This window comes from Argentina silus (genome assembly GCF_951799395.1).
Source record: "Argentina silus genome assembly, chromosome: 3".
In the NCBI taxonomy this organism is placed as follows: Eukaryota; Metazoa; Chordata; class Actinopteri; order Argentiniformes; family Argentinidae; genus Argentina; species Argentina silus.
This window is the reverse complement of record NC_139657.1, coordinates 24,166,819-24,192,758: the sequence shown is the minus strand read 5'-3', so window position 1 is coordinate 24,192,758 and position 25,940 is coordinate 24,166,819. Positions and strand designations below refer to the sequence as shown.

The 25,940-nt window shown below is 41.0% G+C and overlaps 1 protein-coding gene across 1 annotated transcript; it reads left to right on the top strand.

Annotated features, from left to right (window-relative positions):
- Positions 1 to 397: 397 nt before the first annotated feature.
- On the top strand, positions 398 to 25,940 carry insc (INSC spindle orientation adaptor protein; the record flags this gene model as incomplete). The annotated part of the gene is made up of 12 exons (XM_083666030.1): positions 398 to 468; positions 7,591 to 7,948; positions 8,834 to 8,886; positions 9,007 to 9,130; positions 11,282 to 11,395; positions 15,267 to 15,392; positions 20,821 to 20,992; positions 21,282 to 21,460; positions 21,713 to 21,779; positions 22,292 to 22,447; positions 23,034 to 23,110; positions 25,616 to 25,940. The coding sequence occupies 12 exons, from the start codon at positions 398 to 400 to the stop codon at positions 25,742 to 25,744; spliced, it is 1,626 nt and encodes a 541-aa protein (XP_083522156.1). The 3' UTR covers positions 25,745 to 25,940.

Below are 25,940 nucleotides of genomic sequence, written 5' to 3'. Positions count from 1 at the left end.
CAGGGGGGGTTGTGATAATTGAATTACTTGAAGGGAAAAAAGACAAGACCAGAATAGAAGAGGCTTGGAAGCAAATCAATAAGGAGAGATTGTAGTGGATACGGTGCTGTGGCAAGCAACATAGCCAGAGATGCAGTGTGTGTGTGTGTGTGTGTGTGTGTGTGTGTATGTGTGTGTGTGCCTGCATCCACAAGTTTTTGTTATATGTTAAGTGTTTTGGTCTCTTCATTTGACTAAGTTTGATTCTGAATTCTAATAATAGCAATTTGTAAAATGAATACAGTATATCAATGGTGTTTTACTACAGAGTAATTTCTAGAAGATAGGTTTATGCTTTTAGATTTTGTAATTTTGTTTATTATATTTGTGTACTACAGGTGCTATGCTAAAGTGTGTTATGGATTCAGACAGAATGGCCACCCCTCAGAGCTCCAGACACAGTAGTTCTCTTTCATCATCTCCAATGAGGTAAGTGCATATGACTCGCACCATGCCCATATGCCACACAATGGTCTTGAGACACACAAACAACACACACACACACACACACACACACACACACACACACACACACACACACACACACACACACACACCATATTGTGTCACTGATGCTACTACTAATAGTGATGATAGAAAAATAAAAAAATGCTCTTTCATCTGTAAATTGGCCCAAAAACACATGGTATTTTTGCCTTTTCTCCTTTTGATAATGTGCTGTAATGGTGACAATGTGTACCAGTTGATGTCAATGTGCTTCTCAGTTGAGAGGAATAAGACACACACTGGTGGTGGTGTTATGGTGTTATTATGTAGTCTCTCTCTCTGGGTTTTAGAGTATATGCATCATAGCTACTGCTGGTAATGTGACTGCAATCAGGGTGTGAGGTATTTCTCTTTTGACCTCAGGAGCCCATGTACAAAAATACAGTAGATACACATACAGCTAGCATATGTATTCTTTGTGCGTGTGTGTGTATGTGTGTGTGTGTGTGTGTGTGTGTGTGTGTGTGTGTGTGTGTGTGTGTGTGTGTGTGTGTGTGTGTGTGTTTGTGTGTGAGAGAGAGAGGTAAGTGGATGGAGCCTATTCCTAGGCTACACATTTGACTTGTCAGTCTGCTATGAGCAGAGGAAAACATCTGGAAGTCAGATGTCCACCCCATACCTAAGATCCCGATCACATTCAGCCTCTCAGACAGAGGCATGGTATTCTTTTGCCCAAATTAATTCAGCTAATTAGTAACTTAGAAGTGACATCTCTCGTCCGAGCGAATCAGGACTTAAAGTGCAGGTAAGCTATTCATTTCACGGTATCATAAACTCTGGATTAGGATTTAGAATCTCTTTTTGAATAAAATGTATTTGAAATCCTGTTGCTTACCAAATCACCTTTTCACAACATCATTATGCATTTACATCATTTCTCCCAGGTTTCTCATGTACTGTAGCAATTGTAAAAACCTTATCAACTATAACTTGTGTATGATAGCACATCTTTCTGTCAAATAAAACAGGAAAGGTTGGGAAAGGCAAGACATTGTCTTGTTACCTGACAGCTTTACTGCTGCTATTGTGGCAAAAGCTGGGTGTGTGGGGTTAGTTCAGTTCAGTTTACTTTATTGTCCCAGAGAGGAAACTTGGCTGGCCATCAGGAGTCATACAATATACAAATATACAAATATACAAATACAATATATATATAATATATAAAGGCGTCTGATAAATGCCATAAATGTAAAAAAAATGTAAATGTAACATCAAGATTAAAATTGGCAAAACATGTGGCTGGATTGTATTAAACGCAAACGAAAAATCCACAAATAAAAGTCTAGCATGTGTTTTGGAACATTCTAGGTGTTTATAAAGAAAGTTGTGAAAGATTACCATTGCATCTTCCAGCCCATCTTAGCCCTATAGGCGAACTGCACAGTGCCTCCTGAAAAATTCCCAATAACTCCTTTTTGACTAGTGTTTCAAATGGCTTCATGACCAGTGATGTCAACGTAACTGGTCTGAGGTAATTTCCCCTTGGGGGATCTACACTTTACTACTGGGACAATGATAGACTCTTTCCACAATTTTGGGACCCTCTATTGGTTGAGTAACATCCTAAATATAAAGCAGAACATCTCACAGAGTTGCTCTGCACAATACTTAAGGAGGTTTCCTGTGATACTGTCTGGCCCTGAGCTTTTATTAGTCTTATTCTGATGAAATACAGCCCTTTGTGCATCAAACATAAGGTTAGACTTTGAGGGGGCAGCCTCCTTACATATGTCCCTGAGTTCATTTATGAAATCATGTGTGTCAAATCTCAAATAGAAGCTATTAAGTGCTTCAACTAGGTCTTTGTTGCCATCATAGCCCACAATACTAATCGGCTTGTTTTCTCTTGCTTGCTGACCTGTCATCATTCCATCCCATGCTACCTTCAGGTTGTTGCTGTATAATTTACTCTGTAGTTTGTCTTTGTACAGCAACTTGGCCTTCTTAATGTCTGATTTGATCACTATGCTTGCTTTACTTTTGTCTGTGTCATTTGGGTTAGACCTTCCATTCAAGTGTATTTAATGTTCGGAACAAAATAGGAAGACATTAGCATTCTATTCTTCACCATTTATACGTATTACTACATGTTTAATTCTCCATGGGACAAGAGTCCCTTTGTTTCTTACTCAGTTGTTCCAAAGACACAACGGCTTGTTCTTCAGAATCTCACAGCTCATTTTGCCCACATTTCCATTCAGACTCTGTCCCCTTGAATGTGGTTATGTTGTGGTATGTGCAAACATATTTCTTCATTCATATGTGGTAGTAGACATTACATTGTGAGATTTATTTAAACCAGACAGTGAGGCACACATTTAGGTTATCACGTCATGGTACAGGAAATATGTTTCTCATTAAAGACTTCCATAGACCTATCTGCATGTGGACTTCTTAAATTGGGATTAGAACCAAAAACCTTCTAAATATCACTATGTGCTGCGTCTATTTCTATTCACAATTATTGTTACTTATGCATTCACTCAGCAAAGCTAGTAAATATTTTTATTTTAGTTCAATCCCCAAAGGCCAGGTGGACCTTACACAATCAGTAACCATGGTCTCTGGTTTGCTGTTGTTGTTTTTGGGGAGTTTGGCTCCATTCTCATGGTGTGAATGAATCAAGTCTTCAGCGATCTGTGTGGCTTCCTGTTATAGCCTCCCACCCCTGAAGAACAAATTAGTTCCTCCTGCCCAATGGCTAACTCTATGCTTGAGTGATGACAGGTGTTCTTTCCAGCACCACTGGGTTTTACATGTGTTTTCCTAACAATGATAACTAGCGAAGCACCAACCTATGCAGTCACAGCTTCAGCATTCACGGTATGAATGTCTCTGACGTTAAAAGGTGAATGTGTTTTTTTATTTGTTTCTTTGTAAACGTATCAGCTCATTAATTAGGCAAGCGAAGACGCAGATATGAGGTACTGTATCACAACAAGCCCATACATTAGAATTGCTCAATGACGCCCCTAGTGGTTGTACTGCAGAGGTGAAATACCTCAAATAAAATGTGTGAAAAAGGCCAGCTGACTGTCTCGGTACCTCCACGATGCCACGCACAAACATGACCCTTTTAAACACTGACCTACTGTAGTAAAAAAAAATTAAAAAAAAGATTCTCCTCCATGGCTCTGGTTGGTCTTCGTCACTTGAGGCTGATTCTCTTTCACTTTCTGCATCTGACGCATTGTCACAATGACAGCAATGATATGTGAGTCAAACTTTTGACACTTTCTCTGAGAGTCACTGCTTTTAGTGAGGAGGCAAGCACTTACGCTTGATAGATACCATAGAGCAAATCTCTTTAACTCTAAGAGAAACCTGATGTTAAATGATGAGTGCATTGAGTGAACTGAGTATCTGACACTTTAGGTGGAGAAGTGATGGACCATCCAATACCATTTGCCATCATATTCAAATATCTGGAATGGCTGAATTATTGATGTGCCTGGAGGATATCCTAACATTTCTAATGTAGGTTAGATTGAGTTAATTTCCTTTTCTACATTTTATTGTGAAGTATTATATACTTCATTGTGTGATGATCTGCACATAAGGTATCTCATTAGAATCTAGCATACGCCACTATCTTTCTGATGCCTATCACTTTCTGTCTTTAAGATCAGGAATAACTTTGCAGTCAGACCCTATTCTACTCTGTGAAATACTCCCTGAGTCTATGAGAGACAAATCTGTGTTTCTGTCGGGTATGATATAAAAATGTTATGGCTTTGTGTTTCTTAATTCTGCTGCCTTAATGTGTTCCATGATTGTAGTTTCTGAAGCAATGGTTTTGTGGGCTCACAATAACATCAATTATATGGCAAATGGAACCATGGAGGAATTATAGAACTTATTTACTACCCACAATTAATTTGTGTTCCATTAGCTGACACTGTGCTGTGGCATCATTCTAAGAGGCTAACGCAGGGCGCGCGCGCACACACACACACACACACACACACACACACACACACACACACACACACACACATACACACACACACACACACACACACACACACACACACACACACACACACACACACACACATATTTAAATAAGTTAGTGGACCTAGCTCCATCTCAATTAGCTCCATCCTCTCTCTGCCCAATCCTACTCACATACATTGTGCTAAGAATATAGTGTGTATCACATCTCCATACCTCAGCCTCTACTTTTCCAGGCTCAGCCGGAAGCAGGCTGACACGTGGACCCATCTCTCTTACTATGTCTGTCACTATGCCTTGAATGTTTACTCTCCACATTGTAAATGCGTCTGCCGGGCTCCACAGCCACCAGTGGAGGAGACGGAGGCCTCATCTCTACTGCCCCAGTCTGTGATAACAGAGCCGCTGTCGCCTGACCCACCCGCGGCCCCATATACAAATATTTGTCATTACTTCACACTGGAGTGGACTATTTCACCCCCTTTGAGAAAACAAACCTATTTGAAACTGAGATGGTTTCTAGGTATAATTTATGGTATCTGTAGGGTAAAATAAATACTTTTTGTCGTAAATAACCTGTGCTGGGCTGGCCTTATATGTTTAGTATAGCCTTGTTCTTTTTATCAAAGTTAATCAAAGATGTGTAAATTGACTAAATCTATTGACTGTACACTTAGTCTCATTGGCGGTTGACAAATGTCTGTGTTTTACCATGGAGAAAAATAAATATATCGCAAAATATTCCAACTGACACATTTCAAGATGTGAAAGCAAAACAGAATAAAGTTTATCTGTAGACAAAATAAACCATGCAGACAGAGGTGCTGTTTTTTATTCTATGTTTGTAGATAAATACACAGCATACTTTACAGGACTTCCATAAAACAGGAAGTACTGTACATCTCTGTCAACAAATGAACACTGCCTGGGTATTGCATGCATGTCCACCAGCACAAACCCAAACATGGACATTTTCCCCCCAGTTTTATTTTTTTTGTTTTTAATTTGCTTGCTACACAAATGCTTCAGGTTCACCAGGTAATATGCCATGGGGGCACCTCTGCATGGCTTGTGAAAAAAAAATAATGAGCAATTAAGGACCCCCGTAATTCCCATCTCCCCTGTCATCCGTGACACACAAGTAATTAGTGACCAGTGACTCTGTGAGGGGTCCAGGGAGGGTCTGAGGGTGCTGCCCCCCTGATTGCGGGGGGTATGGGGTAGGGTTAGGGGGGGCAGCATGGCTGTATGACACAGACACGACAGTGCAGCATCAGCCCATTAGCATGGCTGAGCTGCCATCACTGATGAGCTCTTCAGGGCTAATTGGCCTGAGGTACTATCTGCATCTACAGATCTGGGCTAACAGGCCAGCATTTTGATCTTGGTAAATTATTTAGTTTATGAGGTCTTACTATCAATCTGGCTATTAAATTTGATATGGTATCCCTGAAGACTGTTTGTTTATGAGGTCTTTTTATGCATTATCGTTGTTTGATATTTATGACTGTTGTGATAAGAGCTTTGTTCACAGATAACTTTAGTCCTCTCTATTAGAAACATATGAGATGTAGTTTTGTTGTTGGGGCCAGGTATTCCTATCTATTATTAAATGTTACTAGACTGTGTGTTGCTAGACTGCGCGCATTATTGGCTGATATTGAAAATACCCCCAAAATGTAATTGCGCCTTCTCAAAGGCACAACAATGTTTAACCAGCACTGTTTAAAAGCTGGAACTCGATATGTGTGCAGACAGAAGATAACAACCAATGTTCCTGCGGGTCAATGAAAAATCATGAACAGAGAACACACATACCCTCATCTCCATTAATCATTTAGTCTTCAGACCTAAATGAGTCTAAAAGTGAGGGTTTCACTGTCTTAATTTGATGTTTGTTTGTTTTAAATCCATACGTATAATGACATCTCCTCACCTTACAATCTCCTCCAACCAGATTCAATGCTGATGCAATATCCATTCAATTGATGTTTAGAGTAGAATATAGATTTGTGTTCAGGGTGGAATATAAATGAGTGAACCTCATCCACCCTTGTTTGTTCAAAGCAGAGGGGGTGTTGTAGATATTGACTCCTCTGACTCCTTAATGTTGACTCTCGTCTAGTGAAACACCCTGGAATCCCCCTGTAAACCCTTGTTCATTAGTTTCAATTGTTGGTCAGATTGAAGTGGAAAGAGATGTGTTTGCTCTGTTCGACCCAGTGGTAATACCATCTCTCCAGTGAGGTGGAAATTATATGTTTGGCTAACAACTCCTAACACCACCAGTTATTGGTGTGTAATTGACCTCACTCCCACACTATTGATTTTCGCATGCCAGGGTATTTCATTTGAAATGTGTTTTTTTTTAGGTTTCACTTTTGAGGCAGACTAGATTTTGTTTATATTTATATATATGAGTCGATATATATATATAAAAATATCAATAACTGAATGATCACTCAATTATTATTATTTTATATAAAAAATACAATTATCAATATCAAAAATTGGTTTCTCGATTGAATCCTATGGTGCATTGTTTATTTTAAAAAATTGAATTATTGATATCAATAATTGCATTTTTCAGATCAACAAATCTAATTATTGATATGGATAATTGTATTTTTAAAATCAACAATTCACCATAGGATTCAATTCAATAACTGCATTTTTTATATCAAAAATGTGAATTTATTTATTGATATAAAAAAATACAATTCTTGATATAAAACATGTGATTAATTTATGTTTAAACGTCTTTCCATATCATACTGTACAAGAGAATGGATATGGATATTATTTACGTACAGTAATTGTCATTACATACCATGTAAATGAAGAATATTGGTTTAACTGTCACCCAGTAGGCCTGCATTATTGGAGCTGTGATATTGGGATAAAAGCATCAAATTAGTTTCCCAATCCCGTCACTGTCATGCTTTTACCTATACCAACTGAGCCACATAGCCACACATCCATGACCCACCCCCAGTGGCTCAGTACCCCCCTCCCTCACCCCCCTTACCTATACCAGATTGTCTTGATCCTAAACACTGCATGCATGTGTGTGTCTGTGTCTGTGTCCAGCAGCAGGATTCACTCCCTCCAGGTGGACTCGGTGCAGCGCTGGATGGAGGACCTGCGCAACATGACGGAGGTGGAGTGCATGTGTGTGCTGCAGGCCAAGCCCATCGGCGTGGAGGAGGACGCCCAGGGCGAGCTCATCGTGGCCACGGGGGGAGGGGACCACGTGGCCCGGGACAACCTGCAGACGCTGCTGCGGCGGGCCCTGGTGGTCAGCACGGAGCTGGGCAAGATGTTCCAGCGGCTGGAGAAGGGCCGCTGGCAGAGAGTCCACAGCACGGCTGTCAGGGCCAACTGCCATGTGCGCTCGCTGGTACATGAGTACAGCGCTGCACGGAACACCCCGCCGGAGATGCAGAAGGTGAGGGAGGGGGGTACTGAGCCACTGGGGGTGGGTCATGGATGTGTGGCTATGTGGCTCAGTTGGTAGAGCATGGTGCTAGAAAAGCTAAGATTAGGTGTTCAATTCCTGCTGGGACCATGTAAAAAAGTAAGTTTCTTTTGATAAAAGCGTCTGCTAAATGGCATATATTGATTAGAGGATGGAGGGGGGAAGTTATTAGGTGAAAGTAGCTTTGGGAAGGTAGATGAGGGGAGATTGGTTGGCTGTGTACTCCTGAATGCCCTTACATGATCCTGCCTGCCTGCCCTTACATGGGCATGCCTGTCTTCAGTTGAACTGAATTTTCCCTTTGATGCAATGAGCAGGTCATGCATGTCTTCCAAAAAAAGGTGGTTATGTATTAATGACCTCATAGTATTCACAGGATTGTTTGATTTCTAATCCAAACTTTTGGAGTAAAGAGCCAAAAGAAGAAAAAATGGTTCACTGTCCCATTACTTCGTGCCTCGAGCAAATTTCAGACCACTAAAATATGAAAATGAGTCTCTCCCACCTCATAAACTTTCTCCAATCGGTGTTGTAATTCACGCACGGTATCCCATCAAGTGGAATCACACTTGTACCATATTATGTGGGATATACTCACCTCATCCATTTTAATAAGAACCATGCCTTGTAAGTTCCGCTTCTGTTCCAGCTTTGTACCCCCAGAAGCCACTGGATGACCACTGGATGACCACCATGACTTTCACCATGACTTTCACCATGACCACCATGACTTTCACCATGACTTTCACCATGACCACCATAACTTTCACCATGACCACCATGACTTAATGACATTCTTTTATTTTCCAAGCCTTCTTGTTATTTTTGAAATCTCTTCCTCTCCCCTCTGTGCAGTATGAGAAATCTTTACTGGAGAAGTGCATGGAGCTGACCACCATTACAGAGAGGTAAAACCATACAAATGATACCAAAGGCTCAATGACATGAACAACATCACAACCATGTACAGTGTATGGATGTTGATGTATACATCGAATGTGCATGTGTGTTTTCTCTCTCCTCTACAGATGCCTTCATACAGAGGATGAGTTCTTCTTGAAGTCCATGAGGGAGGCCATTCATGAGATCCTCACCAATGTTAGTGATTCGTTTAGCCACATGATTGACATGGCACTAGCCAATGAGATTCAGGTGAGAAACTTCTGCTACACACAGTAGGCCTATACAGTATGCGTATTTATTCATTATCTATATTAAGTGGTTGAATGTCAGGAACTGTATCCACTAAGCATCTAAGCATCATTTGTCATACATTTTCTGTCACAACAGTGTGGCATATACACTCACCAAACACTTTATTAGGAACACTATACTAATACTGAGTAGGGCCTCCCTTTGCTCTCAAAACAGCCTCAATTCTTCGTGGCATTGATTCCACAAGATGTTGGAAACATTCCTTTGAGATTCTGGTCCATGATGACATGATTGCATCACGCAATTCCTGCCGATTTTTCAGGTGCACTTTCAAGCTGTGAATCTCCCATTCTACCACATCCCAAAGGTGTTCTATTGGATTCAGATCCGGTGACTGGGAAGGCCACTGAAGAACACTGAACTCATTGTCATGTTCATGAAACCAGTTTGAGACGACTTTTGCTTTGTGACATGGTGTATTATCATGCTGGAAGCTATTAGAAGATGGGTAAATTGTGGCCATGAAGGGATGCACATGGCAACAATACTCAAATAGGCTGTGGCATTCAAGCGATGATCGATTGGTATTAACGGGCCCAAAGTGTGCCAAGAAAACATTCCCCACACCATTACACCACCTCCACCATGAGAAGGTGTACAGGTGTTCCTAATAAAGGGCTCAGTGAGTGTATGTCAATTAGCTGACACATTGCCAAATGTTGCTACTGTAAAAGCCTGTGGCTCATTTCATATTGGTAAAACAAAACATTTAGTCATCGGCTCACATTAGTGTGAGTCAGGACTGTGACCAGGCTTCCCAATGACAGAGGCTCACATGTGAAAAGGATGCCTCAACTCACCCAATAGATCAGATGTCTATTTGATGTGTGTTTCATAGTCGTTTCCATCTTTAGCCCCTCCTCCTCAACTGCAAATATCCACACTTAAATACATACATACACACACACACACACTTTCCTGAACCCGACCCATACTGTCCCTGCCCGGGAATCTTCCTGATGTATTGTTAAAGAGACTGAAAACAAATAAAAGAGTGAATATAAAAGTAAACATTTGCACAGTGTAATATAGCCGCTACTATAATAGGCGATTACATAATTCCCGTGTTACTGGCTTGGACTAATGAAAACAAATAGAGCTGACGTTCCCCTCTATTTACTTCACTTCTAACACAGAAACCAGTCCGGCGACGTGCGTGCGCCAACGTCAAAAGCGTGTGGTTGCCGAACGTTTAGGTGCCACTTCAGAGGGGTTCAAGATAAGCAGGAGAGAACGACAAAAAAAAAAGTCTGCACAAATAATATATTGTGGATTTCGATGCACAGCCACAGCCACATATTAAAACTAGTTAACCAGGCTAATTTATCCTGGAGGAACTGTTGTGTACGGCCGTGGCAATCTCCCTCCATGCTTTCTTCTTTCTAGTCGGATGCGTATAGTATTTGGAAGCGTTTATGGACAGGAAAATGTTTCGATACCTCTATAATTAGCGACTCCTTGTCCATCTTGCTTCTACCACCTACCCACGTTGGTTTATTATTGTTTGCAGGAAGTATGATTGTGAATCTGTTGTGAAAACAGATGGCAGAGGTGGGACTTCCAAAATATTGCTTGGAGCGTTGGTTCTATTTGAGGTGTGGGGAAAAACAGGCGCTCGTGGAAGCTAGCAAACGCACATGAGCGGTGTGGATGACATGATTGAATAAAATGGGACCGTGAAAGAATTTTGTCAAGTTTGCACGACATTGGCGTACGGTCAGTGTGCTTTTATGTGTAACTCGAGATCCGCGGACGTAGTTTCGAGATTTGCGTAAATCTTGTATTCATGCCAATGGGAACATTTGCGCGATGATTAGATTTACGCGCGGATTTCGAGTTAGGATTCCACCATTAATGATTACAACACTGTATTAGTGACTGACTCAGACTGGTATTATTCTGAGTATCAGTTTGAGTAGAAAATGTAATTAAACCTCAGATATTTAAATTGCACTGACAGTGCTAATATTTATCTACATTAGGAAACCTCAAACACATTTTAATTAAGCACTTGCTGCTTCAGTTGTTGTGAAGAGAGATGTCTCATGATTAGTCATGGCTCGTACAACTGCTTTTTGTCCTCTCCAGATCCTGATCCGACAGATCGAAACATCCGACAGTGTGTACACCATCGGCAGTGCCATCAGCAACCTGCTGTCCCTCACCCAGGACGGCCCACAGCTCTGCAGCATCATCGCCAAGGTGAGTCCACTTAAACCACACCCCTCAACATGCAGAGCTCTGTCTCTCTGCTACAGCCACACCCACATGCATGCCCAGTCCTGCTTCCATTTACCATAACCACACCCATCTGCATGCCCAGTCTTGCCTCTACTACCATAGCCACACCCTTATGCATACATAGCCTTGCCTCTCTTTACCGCCCCCCAGAAAACTCTTGGTCTGATCCCAAACTGATCCTTTGCTCCCTGTCCTCATGTTCACTCTTCCTTGCGGACCTGGAGAGATGGGATAGGTTACATGATATTGCAATGTGTCGATATTAATATTTCAGATTCACAGGAGGGAGTCAACAAGGACTTAGTCATCTGACCACAACTTTTAAACCTGTTCACCCATCAGCCTTGTAACCAGTCCAGTGCACCCGAATGTACAGAACACTGTCATTCCACGGTCCTTTGAGATTCATTTCTTTACATAGCCCTGCCATCTTGCACTTGCCATGATGAGTTGAACTGAGCCACTCCAATTGCCAAAGTAGACCCTCCTTAGCCACCTCACTTTCATAGTAGCCCTGCATTCACTCTCTCCCTCATTATGTTGAACTGTCTGCCTTCCAACCCTTCCACAATACTGAGCTCTATAAAGCTATTGTATCAGTAGATAAGAGGTCCAGACACCAAGTCCTTGTTGCCATTAACCGATCAGTCACTTCCAGGATGCTCTTGATAAGACTACCCCCCCACCCCCCACCCCCCATACACACACACACTGCCCTCTGTAGCCAGATCAGATCAATACTGTCAGCTCCCATTAGGTCTAAGCATTGATCACAGAGCCTGCCTGCTCTGCTTCTTCTACCTATCACTCTGCTCTACCTTCCCCAACTCTCTCACAGTGCTTGGAAAAACCTCAGAGGACTGCTTAAGAAATCACGCCTGCCAATGGGGCTAATGAATAGGGAGCACAAAACATCTGTTGGCATCTGAATTCATTACTCTCCGTCTTCAGAGATCCGTTCTTTTTTTAAGCCTTCGCCTCTCAGGGGGTGCAGACTGACTGAGTGAATTGCGTAACTTTTGGTGCATGTCCAAGCTCTTCCGTCATAGCTGTATTCAGAGCGTTGACGTTCCTCGCTCTGCTGTTTAATATCTAGATTAGCCGCCATTTCTGCGATTGTGCTCGGCAGTCATCTGATATTTCCGACCACACTTTTCCTTTCCAGGTGCCGTTGACAGATGTGCTTTTATAGTCAGTGTGCTGCATAAGGAACAGAGATAAAAATGCTGGCAGCTGACTGATACTGTGGGAGCAGGTCAGATGAATATAACCCAATCAGGCGTCCAGCGGGCTGCTGAGGGGGTGTGTGCACCCAAGTGTGTGTGTGTATGTGACTCAGTTTGTGCCCGGTTATGGCAGGAGTCTGTTGGTATTTCCATCAGTCTGGTATTTTAATCCCTAAACGCGTTGTCTAGTGTAGATTTGCTCTTTATAAATTACCCTTGCTTACTCATGTCAATTCACATGCTGCCTCTCTGAAACCAGCCCTACCTGGATGTTCAAATGTTGACATTGAAGCACTTTTCCTATTCGTCAGATTACAACATGTAATTATCATAGCTATGAAGCAAAAGGAAGAGTCCTTTTCGTCAGATTACGACATGTAATTATCATAGCTATGATACAAAAGAAAGAATGCTTTGATAGGTGGTAGGTTGGGGTTGGCAAGTGGACGTATCTCCAATACTTGCAACCAGTACAGAATCAATATCTGCTTTGGGACAATTATGACAAACGTGCTTTTAGTTTAGTTTTGCTTGCTAATTTTTGTTGCTAAAGTTTGCTTATACCTATCCCTACCAATTTACCTGAACCACTTCAAAGTTATTCCTAACCCTAACCACTTGAAGTTAATGCCTAATACTGCCTAACTGCCACGTAAGTTGTTGTTCAGTGTTTTTTTTTAATTTTTGTATATATATTTTATTTACCTAGATGTCCTCTATTTGGATGAAATAAGATAGTGCCTTAGATGTAGTATTAGGATGCTTAGCAATGATACTGTCTTACTGAAACATGTATACATGTATGGCCCTTAGCCAGTTAGCCTACATATTGAGTTACAAAAGAAAGAAACCAAACAACATTTGTTTTAGTATGGAGAATAGGGAGAGTCTCTATGCATATATACATACATTCACAGGCTATGGGAAAGTAGGAGACCACATCATGATTTAGTGAAAGTTCACTGTCTCACTGTTTACCTTCTGTGATGATGTATGTAGATCTAAATGCATCCCATGTTGGCAGATTCCACAAACCTCTGTCTTTGCTCTCCTGCTATTTGAAACAAAGAGGGGGGGGGGGGGGAGGGGTGAAAGCATGATGTGGTAATAATTCTTGTGAGCAAGCCTCATGTTGGCCCTATTTAAAACACATGGATCGAGGGAGTTCAGACAGAGTTCAGAAACATTTAACATGATACAAGTCATGGAAGTTTAGATGACACCTCCATTACTGAGATTACACAATGTAGGTACAAAGGCTGTGATCTCTCTATTCATTAAGATGAATAATTCGCAGGGACATACACTATATGTTACTGTGTCAGCTTTGTAAGTGAATCTTGAATTCATTTGAACATCTAGCACCCTTTACTGTACGTGATTGATTTAGATGGAGATGATACTTTTTGAACTACATCAAAGGACCAAACGGGCTTTACATCATAAATGACTGTTGTGATTCTTCTTGTGCTAGACCACAAAGTTACTATTCTTGAAAGTGCAATACACATGTAAAATACCTTCATTGATAAGATGTGACATAAAAAATGTATCAATGATATATTTTGAACAAAATGTGCATTATTGTTAGCAGAATCAACTGATTGATCAGGATTTTGACACTTTTTCCCAAACAAAGTCTCTTAATGCCTGTGTAATAGGAAGCAACATTTCTTGGAAACAACACCATCATCTGAGTCACCTGAAATAATAAAACCATAGACTCTTCCATGGTATTGACAAATTTGTTTTGGGCTGTGTAACACTCTTTGGAGGGAAGACCCCTGCTCTGTGATTGGGTACAATGTGGTTTGCTGTGGCATTCCAGGGGCGGTATTGCGTGGGCAGAGCAGGGAAGAGCAGTCAGGTGTAGGGCAGGACGATTAGCCACTCCAAGCCCTGGTAGTGTGGCCCTATCTGTGCAGGAGACGTGCATCCTCGCAATAATGGGCCTTATTAGGATAATGGTGGTGGTTACAGGACCTTGTCTTGCAGGTAATTCTATCAATCTCCATGGTGAATAGAATTCTATCAGCAAGTGTTTTTGTGAGAGGAGATGTCCATGTAGACCGAGCAGGGATACTGAGGCTGCTGACGTTTGTTTACTCCAATCTGCATTGCAAAGAGGATGAACAGCCATCGTGGATGGGCCGAATCAAGCCCTTGTGGTTTTAAAACTTCACTAGAAAATATGAGTCAGTGTAATTGTTTTGGCTAGTTTTATCAGACTATGAATTATGTGAGTCATAGGATTTGGCCTGTCTGGTTGGCATCCTTACAGAGGACAGTTGGACTAACCGCTAACTGATGGCCAGTCTGTTGGTGACCTTTGGCTAGCCATGTTAGTACTATTGGCTATCTGGAACAACATGCTGGGTTCTGTTAGATACTATTACCGTAGCTAACTGGTATGGACGTTTTAGTGAACAATTGTGTAATTATTGTGTTAGTATATATTATTTTTTTCTTCTCAGCATTAGTTTGTCTGTTTGGCATTGTGGATTGTCAATTGGGATATATAGCCAGCTTGTTAGACTATGCTAGCTACGATATTGGACAGTGTTTGTGATGCTAATTATGCTGTTGTCATCTTTTTCTGTCCCCAGGAAGGTGCTGTGGTCGCCCTGTTTAAAATCTGCAGACAGGACTGCTTTAGCGACCTCTACGCACACGCTCTTAGGACAGTGGCCTCAATCTGCTGTGTGGAGGAGGGCATCAACCAGCTGGAGAAGGTAGAACACCACACACACACACACACACACACACACACACACACACACGCATACATAATAAAATAATGTATTTTATACATTATAACACTTTATGGCTCTAAGGTTATGGCGGTAACTGGTCCAGACAGACATGTTTACATTGGTCAGCTGGAGTTTTTGGGCTCTGCAGGTAATGCTTGACTAATATAAACTGTCTGGAGCCCACACACATACTGTACACACACATAAAGTACAGACAGACACACACACACACACAGTACACATACACACACATAAAGTACACATGCACACATGCACACACACACACACACACACACACACACACACACACATAAAGTACGCACGCACACGCACACACACACACACACACACACACACACAGCATGTTTTCATTGAGGCTCTAGTTTATTTTCACAGGTGAAAACATGCTAACAGTGATATCCACAGGAGAATTCACCACATGAGCGATGCTCACTGGTCAGGAGCTCACGGATGACTTTGCAAAGAAGGGTCTGTTCCTCCACTGGTCGCAGTGGCCCTACTGGCTAGTTTATCCAACGATTTAATTTTCTCGGCAAACAACATAAGTAGGCTGTTTCTGTGTTTTCCTTCTGAGACTTAAACAAAAAACACAAAATAATTATCTGTGACAAAAAAGCTTCTCTGTGGATGAGCGATATAACATCACTGAGTAATGATGCCACAATGGTATCTGTGTTTGCTAAAGAGCAGCTTGGAAAAGCAAGGCAGCCAGGTGTAAAAAAGCGCGACAGGAACGACAATCCGCCCCAGATTAGATGCGATGTCTCGAGAGGGGCTGTCAGGGAAGTCTACGCCACGAACCGAGCACGAGCGATCGCTCAGCCTTGAGAACCACACCTGTCGCTGTTGCCAGGTGCTGTAGTGTAGGGACTGATTCACACCTTTAATCATTGGCAGAAACTGTTCATGTACATCCATTGGGACATTGGCACTTTATACACTTACAGGGCCAACCCGAATCGGACTGTGCCGGCTCAGATGTTTTCTTTTCATATTTATCTCTTCGAGCAACTATGGTGGATACGTAACCAGGTCAGCACAGTACAGCTCAGCTCGACTCTGTATTGTGAATAGGATAAGGATGATACTGTAACATTGCACAGCTGTACATATTGCTTCGTTTACTGTCTGCACTGAAAGAAAATAACTTTTTCAGTTCCCTTCCATAAGTATTGGAAAGAGGAAGCATGTTGTCTTTTTTTTTTTAGCTCTGTACTCCAACAGTTTGGATTTGAAATCAACAATTAGGTTAAAGTAGAGATTCTAAACTTTAATTCAATGTTTTATTTTTTTTCAGATTGGTTTCACTATGTAGAAATTACAACCCTTATTTCAGGGAACCAGTAGTATTGGAAAATTGGCTTGACAGGTGTTTCTGGTTAGTAGGTGTGTTCCGTCACATCATTGGTGCATCTGTTATTGGTGTCTGTCAACATGAAGACCAAAGAGTTGTCAATCAAGGAAGCCATTATTGGGCTGAGAAAAAAAACCTATCATAAACATATCCAAAACCTTAGGCTTGCCAACAACAACAGTTTGGAACATCATCCAAAAGACGAAAAAACACTGGTGACCTCAGCAATCGCAAACAGCCTGGTAGGCCAGAGAAGACTTCTACAGTGGATGACTGAAGAATGCTCACCATAATTAAGAAAACCCCCAGAACGACTGTCCCACAGATCAGGAACCTCTCCAGGAGGTAGGGGTGAATTTGTCAGGGACTACCGTCCAAGACGTCACCAGCAGAACTACAGAGGCTACACTGCAAGGTCTAAACCACTAGTTAGCAACAGAAACCGGATGGCCAGATTACAGTTTACTAAAAAAGTAAAAAAAAAAAAAAAAAGAGCCTGCAGAGTTCTGGAAAAAGGTCTTGTGGACAGATGAGACAAAGATTAATATGTACCAGAGTGATGGCAAGTGTAAAGTGTGGAGACAAACCTAATCTGTGAAATATGGTGGAGGGGGTGTTATGGCTTGGGTGTGTATGTTTGCCACTGGAACTGGCTTACTTGTCTTCATTGATGATGAAACTGCTGACGGCAGCAGCAGAATTAATTCTGAAGTATAGAGAAAAATCTTGTCTGCTGAAGTACGAGCAAATGCTTTCAATCTCAATGGACGGCGCATGAATCATACAGCAAGACAATGACCCCAAACATACTGCCATAGCAACAGGAGTTTTTCAGGGCCGACTTTTTCAGTGTCCAAGTCAATCTCCATTTCTCAATTTAAATCCAATTGAACATGCATGCAAATTGCTGAAGAAGGAACCCAAGGCAAAAAGTCCTCAAAACAAACAACAACTGAAGATGGCTGCAGTACAGGCCTGGCAGAGCATCACCTTAGAATATACCCAGCATCTGGTGGGGTCAATGGGTCGCAGACTTCAGGCATTGCATGCAATGGATTGTTGACCAAATACTAAACATTAAGACTTTTTTCTGACATTATAAGATTTTTTCCAATACTGTTGGAGCCCTGAAATAGGAGGAGTATGTTTAAAATATACTTTCTAAAAGGTGAACCCAATCTGAAAAAATAACATTGAATTAAAGCTGAGAATCTCTGCTTTGACCCCATAGTAATTGTTTGATTTTAAATTCAAACTGTTGGAGTATAGAGCTAAAAGAAGACAAAATGCAAAACACTTATGGAGGGCACTGTATATTGATTGACTGTTATTATTATTGATTGTATTTAGTACTTTACTCTGCCTTATGTAGTACTTTACTGTGCCATATTGCTATTGGGTTTTGTTATTATTCTCTGTTTATTCCTATCCTAAGTATTTATAGTGCACTTTGAGATTGCAGTACATCTGTATCCTGTGAATATGATACATAAACTTTGATTTGATTTGATCTCGAGATATTTCGAGAGGGAGACGGTAGTGAGACGGGGGTGTGGAGAGTGGATTGTTCCGCGTCAGTGGACCTAGCTGGCACACCAGTGACGTATTAGGAGCCAGAAATAGGGAGTTGCCCTATCATGAAACTATGAGTAGCGACAGTCCTCAAGAAAAGAACTGACAGGTGCATCTCTGATGTGACAATTTGCGTGTGAGCTCACTCCAACTATTTTACTCAGGGCTGAGCGTTTTTTCGACTTAATTTGCCGATTATCAGACAGAGAAGCAATAAGTGCTTAGTGGTATTGCAAATCGTGTGTGTGTGTGTGTGTGTGTGTGTGTTTGTGTAGGTTTGGTACAGTGTACAGTGTAGCTTTCTCTGACGTTTTAGAACCAAAACCTCTAAAAAACGATGTTGTGCTTTTACATTTTGTCAATTTAATGATCAGTATATGTATTGCTCCAAGTTAATTGTATGACTTAATTGTAAGAACATTGCATTGGCTTGTGCCCTGATGAAAGCCTGATTCTCCTAATTTTTGCCTAAATGACTATACCCAAACTAAACTGTTTATAACATTAGAAATGTGACGATTAGATGCAAAAGTGGGGTATCAATTGATAGGTAACACCTTGATGTTTGTGTGGATTTGCTCAGATCATTGTTCAGAATAGCATACTACACATGACAAAGAGATAAGGTGCAAATAAAATATCAGAAATAAATTTTTTCATTATCAGTCATCTTCAAATGTACATGGGATAGTCAATTATTGGTCAATAGAGCTGGAGACACTTCACAGTCCCTCACCACCTTGTCAATAAATGTGTGAACAGAATTGAGCCACTTTGAAGAAAGAAAAAATATGGGCTTCATTGACCTTCAGTATGGTCTGCTGTGTCCTACGCAAACAAATCATTCTGCCAATGAAGTGACTGATGCTCGTTTAGGCTCCTCACGCACCCAATATTGATCCGATCATGCTGGTATTGTTCAGGACAACCTGATGAGTAATTTGATATTCTCCATATGACATTTGATCAAACACAGACAACTGCACAGTGTACACAATACTATGACATATTTGTTGTTTGAGAGCTAAAATGCAGAAGACACATTTTAACACTTTGGGCTGTATACTCACTTGATGTTAACTTGAAAGAACTCTGAAGTGCTAGGACTGTATGATTACACTGGCCTTTTTCAGTCCGTAATGTTTGACTCTTTGCAAGAGCCAGAGCGTCGGCAGTCCCCATCTTGCAGTTTACTGTGTTATGAATAACTGATCAGACATCACATCAACTCAAATTGAAGCAGAAATCAGGGGTGCTGTCGGGCCCTTCAGTTTTACAGGTTTGTCTTTTGGAAAGATTATATTATAAGCAACTTTTATACCGTAATAAATACTAAATCATCCCAAACATGAGTCAATAAGGTTTCATGAGCTGGTTCAAGATCCACACTTTATTTGGAGATGAGCTGCTCAACGATGCGAGTTGTGCGAAGTGTGCCAGTGTTTTGTCTATACAACATTGCCACCATGTGGAGGAAGATTTTCTTTCCAACTTCAATGAAAAACTGCACTTACTGGAAAAGACTCACACACTTCTTGATTCAACTATTAGGGGTTCACTCTTTATGCCTGCCACACACACACACACACACACACACACACACACACACACACACACACACACACCTCAGCCATCTTACATAATGTCCAATCAGAATTAAGATAAAAGCATGGTGAATGTCCAGACTTTTTCTTGCTTCGTGACTAATTATGAAATCACTTTGCCCAGCAGTTTTTGTGCAGCTATAAAAACAGCATTTATTGGATTATTCCTGTCTCACTTAAATATATTAGGAGACAATTAAGACACTGGCTTTGTGCCGAAACAGCGACGCATGGAGGTAGCACTTTTAAGTCGCACATCCCGAATTTTGAGCGACACATGACTCACGTTCCCCAAATGCGATGCGCACACATTGGGACGATGCCAGGCATATCCAAGACCCCATAAAAGCACCTCCAGTCCCAAGAGAGATGGCAGTGAAATTGGAGTGGTGTGGTTTAATCGTGATGGCTTTATGGGCAGAGTCAGTAAAGTCTCACCCAAGTTGACCCCAGACACTTAACTATCTGTCTGGCCACCTAAAAATAGAACTACTAGAGTGATTATGCTGTGAATCTAGCACCACTGTCAAGTGAATGAAATGCCTGTGGCTTGTTACATCACAGTCCCAGGGACACGATACTGTACTTTGATGGTCAGGTCCTTGGTGTAGATGTGTTCTTCATATTTTTTAAGATTAATGTTTCAAATGGGCAGTAAATGTTGTCCTGAATGTATGTGTACCGGTACTACGTGCATGCATTTGTGTGCTCTCTCTGTACATATGTGTGTGTTTATACTGTATGTGTGTAATGTGTGTGTGTGTGTGTGTGTGTGTGTGTGTGTGTGTGTGTGTGTGTGTGTGTGTGTGTGTGTGTGTGTTAATATTTGTCTAATGTGTGCATGTGTTATGTACAGGTGGATGGGATCCTGTGCCTGGCAGACATCTTGACAGATGAGAACAGTGCTGAGGCAGCGAGAGCGGAGGCGGCTGCGGTGGTGGCCCAGATCACCTCGCCCCACCACACCTCCACCCAACACCTGGGCAGCTTCCTGGAGAGCATGCAGGACATTGTCACGGCTCTCATCAGTAAGTGGATTGAAATCACAAAACTAGTTTGTCTTGGCCACACTTTATATTTACATAGGCATGATACCAGAGTTGCTACTAGCGGAATAACCTAATGTAATCAAAGGCTGCTTTTGTGTTAACTTTTTGTCATCATATCGAGAATATATACATGACTTATTCCTCTATAGTTACCATGAATTTCTATGTAGTGTAAAGTGCTGTTGTTGTCTTTTTGATAGAGACTTTTGTGACTGGATGTAGTGTTTTTGTCTATTTACTGAGATCAATTTGTTTTTGTTTCGTCCAGAGTTGTGCGAGAGCGCCTCGTGTGGTGAAGTCTTTCTCCTGGCGTCTGCTGCCCTTGCCAACATTACTTTCTTCGACAGCATGGCCTGTGAAATACTTCTACAGCTCAATGCCATCCACATCCTCCTCCAGGCTTGTAATGACCGCCAGAGAGTGGACACACCATACTCTAAAGACCAGGTATTGGACACACAGATACACCATACTCTAAAGACCAGGTATTGGACACACAGATACACCATACTCTAAAGACCAGGTATTGGACACACAGATATACCATACTTCCTAATTTCACTGAAATTATTTTGAGAAAAGACATGTAAAAATCACAATTTAAGCAATATCATAGCACGCAACATATTGCCCCATTTCAAAGAGAACTAAAGTTAATTTCCTGGTGTAGACCATTCATGTTGACTGTGGTCCTTTTAGGTTGTGACGATCTTGGCAAACCTTTCTGTTTTGGAGCAGTCCGCATCTGAAGTCCTCCAAGAGAAGGGTATGGTGGCAAAAATAACCAGAATTTGTCATATGTAATTGGAACTAACACCTTCACACACATACAGTATGTGTTCAACAGTAACATACATACCAGAGACCATAGAATCACACATATGGCAAAACTCTGCCAACCCATTTCAGTGTAATTCCATGCAATTATGCTATGCTCCTCAAGATGGCAACATTAGGTCATATCTGCCCTATGCATTTATATTGTATTAATATTTTATTTATATCTTTCCAATAGCGTGTAAATAATAATGTTGTTTGTTCTGATCTAGCTCTTTTTTTGTGTCTTGCCTACATATTATGTCCCACTGTACATCTCTCTATTATGTATGTATTTTGACTGTTTCTTCCCATATTGGTGATTTGTATGTGAGCCCTTACTCTTTGTTATGTTTGTTGTGTATGTTTTGACTCTTTTTTTTTAATGTTTTTTTAATGTTTGTATTTTGTCTAGCTTTTTTTACTCTTTATTTTGTTTTCTGTCTGTGCTGTGTCTGTTAGGGATTGAGAGGTTGCTACAGTTGCTGGGTGAGAAGCCGTCCTCTTCCAGCCCATCGGAGGGTGCTGCTTGCGAGCGGGTCCAGCAGAAAGCGGCTGTCACACTGGCCCGTCTGAGCAGAGACCCAGACGTGGCCCAAACAGCCATCCAACTGGAAGGTAGAATCTCAGTTCTGCTTTGTACTTTAAGCCAATCAGTTACACTACTCTGTCTCTTCGCTCAGTGAAGATGTTTAGGAAATGTAAAAACAAATGTAACACTAGACAATCATGTTTCCGACCCCTTGAAACAACCATATGGGGAATTACAGACTATAGGGCCGACCTGAACCATACCGTGCTGGCTACAATATTTTATTTTAACATTGTCCCTTTCAGCACTGTTTCAGAAACTATGGTGGATGCGTAACCAGGCCAGCCCTGTACAGCTCAGCTCAGCTTTGTAGTCTGATTTAGGGTGAAGGGGGTCATCAATCTTACACAAGGTTGTGTGATGACACTCAAAAAAATCATCTTTATAACAGGACACACAGTCCTTTGGTGTACATGCATCTCCAACTCCCTCCAGAATGTGTTTCCCCTGGAGAAGCAGATCTCCTTGAATGATTTATTCATCTAGGGACTAATTTGAAGGAAATCCTTCTCATTCAGCAAGCCCTTATTGACTCACTCAATAACAGAAATCAATAATTAATGATCAAAAATAGTAAATGATAGCCAAGCTAACCTTGTTCTATTTGTCCAGCTGTCCCTTGTCTAATTGAGCTGTGTCGGTCACCAGCAGAGAGAAACAACAGTGACTCTGTTCTGGTTGCTTGCCTGGTAAGTTATAAGGACTCCTAATACCTTTCATGTTTGTTTCCATGATTGTCTGTGTATTCTATACTATACTTATGGGAATATATATTTGAACTAGGGTTGGGCTGATATTCGATAATTCGATAATTTGGGACTTTAATTGTGATATTTGGAGCATATTGTGTTGTCTTACAGAAAATTGTCTGTAAAAGTGACTCCAAATATGTGCATGGTATCCCATATAGCCCAGTGTCCGTTTTTTGCAAGGCAAAGCACATCTAGTGGAGAAAACATTTATTTGTATTTCACCAAACTATTAACAACACTAGCCATACACTCTGGACCCCAATTTGCTTCTGCTAAAGGACGCTGCACACCACTAAAACCACATGAAAAGACTGTTTTGGTAATTTGATGTCACCACAAAGTGCATCTACCACGACCAACACAAACTTTGCACCAATATAGGCGGAGCAGTAATTGGGAGTTTTCAGAGGGTTGACAAGGGGAGTGTGACAATTATGCATTCCATGGTCAATAATTACCAATTACCGAAAATAGACACTTATTTAATCATAACGGGCGCAGCAGTTGTCAGGGATAATCCCTCATACCACCAGTACATCCTCTACAAAATCTATGGAAGTAGGCCTAGTGTATATTCTCACATTATGGAAGTATGTACACTATATTCCCTAAAACATCGAATGACCAGTGTTGCATACATTGATTGCGCTCTGGCCGATTACTTATGAAATCATGTAACCATGCATGTCTTTGATAGGGTATAACATCAAATAGAAGAATATCGTAAACATTGTATATTGTACAGATATGCGTACCTACTTCATAGAAAGTACGTTTGGAGAGGCTTTACGCACACATTCAAAAGATGGTTGTTAGAATCATCCTGAAAGATGTCAAATTCCACTTCTTCAATCCATGGTAATATTGGGAATATACTGGAAACAAGCATACAATAGGACTACAGTATGTAAGGCTACCCCCCACGCATGATAGCCCCCACTGATCATTGGAACTGCATACGCATGTCCCTAAGTAGGCTTACAGTTATAATAACTGTACAGTCGTAACAGCGTTTACAGAGAGGAAACAAAAAGGCAAATTAAATGATGTAATGAAATACATAAAGGCAACAGAAACTGAGTAAGACTAAACCAAAATATATATATATAAATACTGTATGAGAAAAGTTGCACAGGTTCATTGAACCGTTCTAAAGCATGGAGACTCCCAGGTTGAATTTGGCGCCCACTCTAGGCTTGCTGAGTGGTTAGATTATGATATCATAGACACTTCATTTAAATGTGTTGCCTACAACTGTAGGCTAACTATGGTCATTTTATTTGATAATAATAATTAAAAAAAATAATTATTATAATTATCGGAGCCTTGATGAGTGCATATAGAGTCGCGTTTTTTTTATGTGAGGCAATGGTGAAATCATGATTGCCATTGACAATGTATATCTTCATCTCATAATTAGTTATCGCCACACACTCATTGCCAGAGACCTACCCTCCGCCTCTCCGCAAACTGAAACTTTGCTGAATGAAATTACTAATTTAGTGGCCATTGCACAACGCTCTTTAGCGGAAGTAAATTGGGGCCCTCTATGCTCATTTAAGCTGACGCTGGCATGTCTGCACCATACTTACAATAAACGATATTATCGTTAATATGAAAATGTGGATATCACCCAACCCAAATTTGAACATGCTCTATATGTAATTTGATCACACCTCCGCTGTTTGCTCTCCATAAACCTGCACTACATACGTCAATAGTATCTTTCCAAGGTATGTACATAGTGCAAGAAGTGTACCTAATGACTGTTTGATCTAATTAGTGATATGATTATGTTCAAAGGGTCATTGAAGTATACTACAGTCCTGGCATCTGATCCTGATAGTATAATATAAATCAGGCTGTTCTTAAATATGTACATACTGTATCATACATATTCCTACTCATTATCATTCACTCAGACTAATTATAATTGATAAGGCTAGATCACAGGCTAGGGACTCTTTAGATCTATCTGTGTGTAATGGTAAGAGGCTTAATAATTTGTCCATAATAAGGATGGACAGCTTTATCACTCGGAGTAAGGGCTGTCTCAGGGCTGTTTCACTGTCTTAAAATACTTGTTGTACTTAATTAAAATTATTTTTTATGGCAATAGCCAGGGGTTAAATTTAGATGTTGTATCAAGGTGTTGAATCTTCCTTCAAAGAGGATTGGTTTTCAAAGATCATTTGTAATCTGATAAGTAAAGGTTTTGGATTCCCCTGCAAGTGTTACTCTGCAAGTCAAAATCTAAAAACAGAGTTATTTTTTAACAAGAAGGTCCCACCAGCTTCTTTGGCTTGCTTCTTTGCTTTGCAATGTTGCTTTGCTTTGTAATGTTGTAACATATACTATACTGTGCTCTGTGAGTGTGTACTCATATGAATGTATGTAATATGTCTTCACTGATAAACACTTCTCCCTGCCTCTGCTCTGCAGGCTGCCCTAAGGAGGTTGGCAGCAGGCTGTCCAGACAGCATCGAGGCTACAGACCACCAGCAACTGATCAAGCCCAGACTGGTGGACTCATTCCTGCTGTGCTCCAACATGGAAGAAAGCTTTGTGTAAGAAGATGTGCATTGCAGGGGTCAGGAAAAACAAGTATCGGAGAGCTGCAGTGGCATATCAGCAAGCTTTTGTTCCAGCCAGAGACTAAAGCACTCAGGAGATTGGGAGGGTTGGGGAAATTAGTCCCTAAATTTCTGACTCAAGAGTATGAATGAACTTATCGTTGGTAATTTTACAACTTCATCCTCCAAGCAGT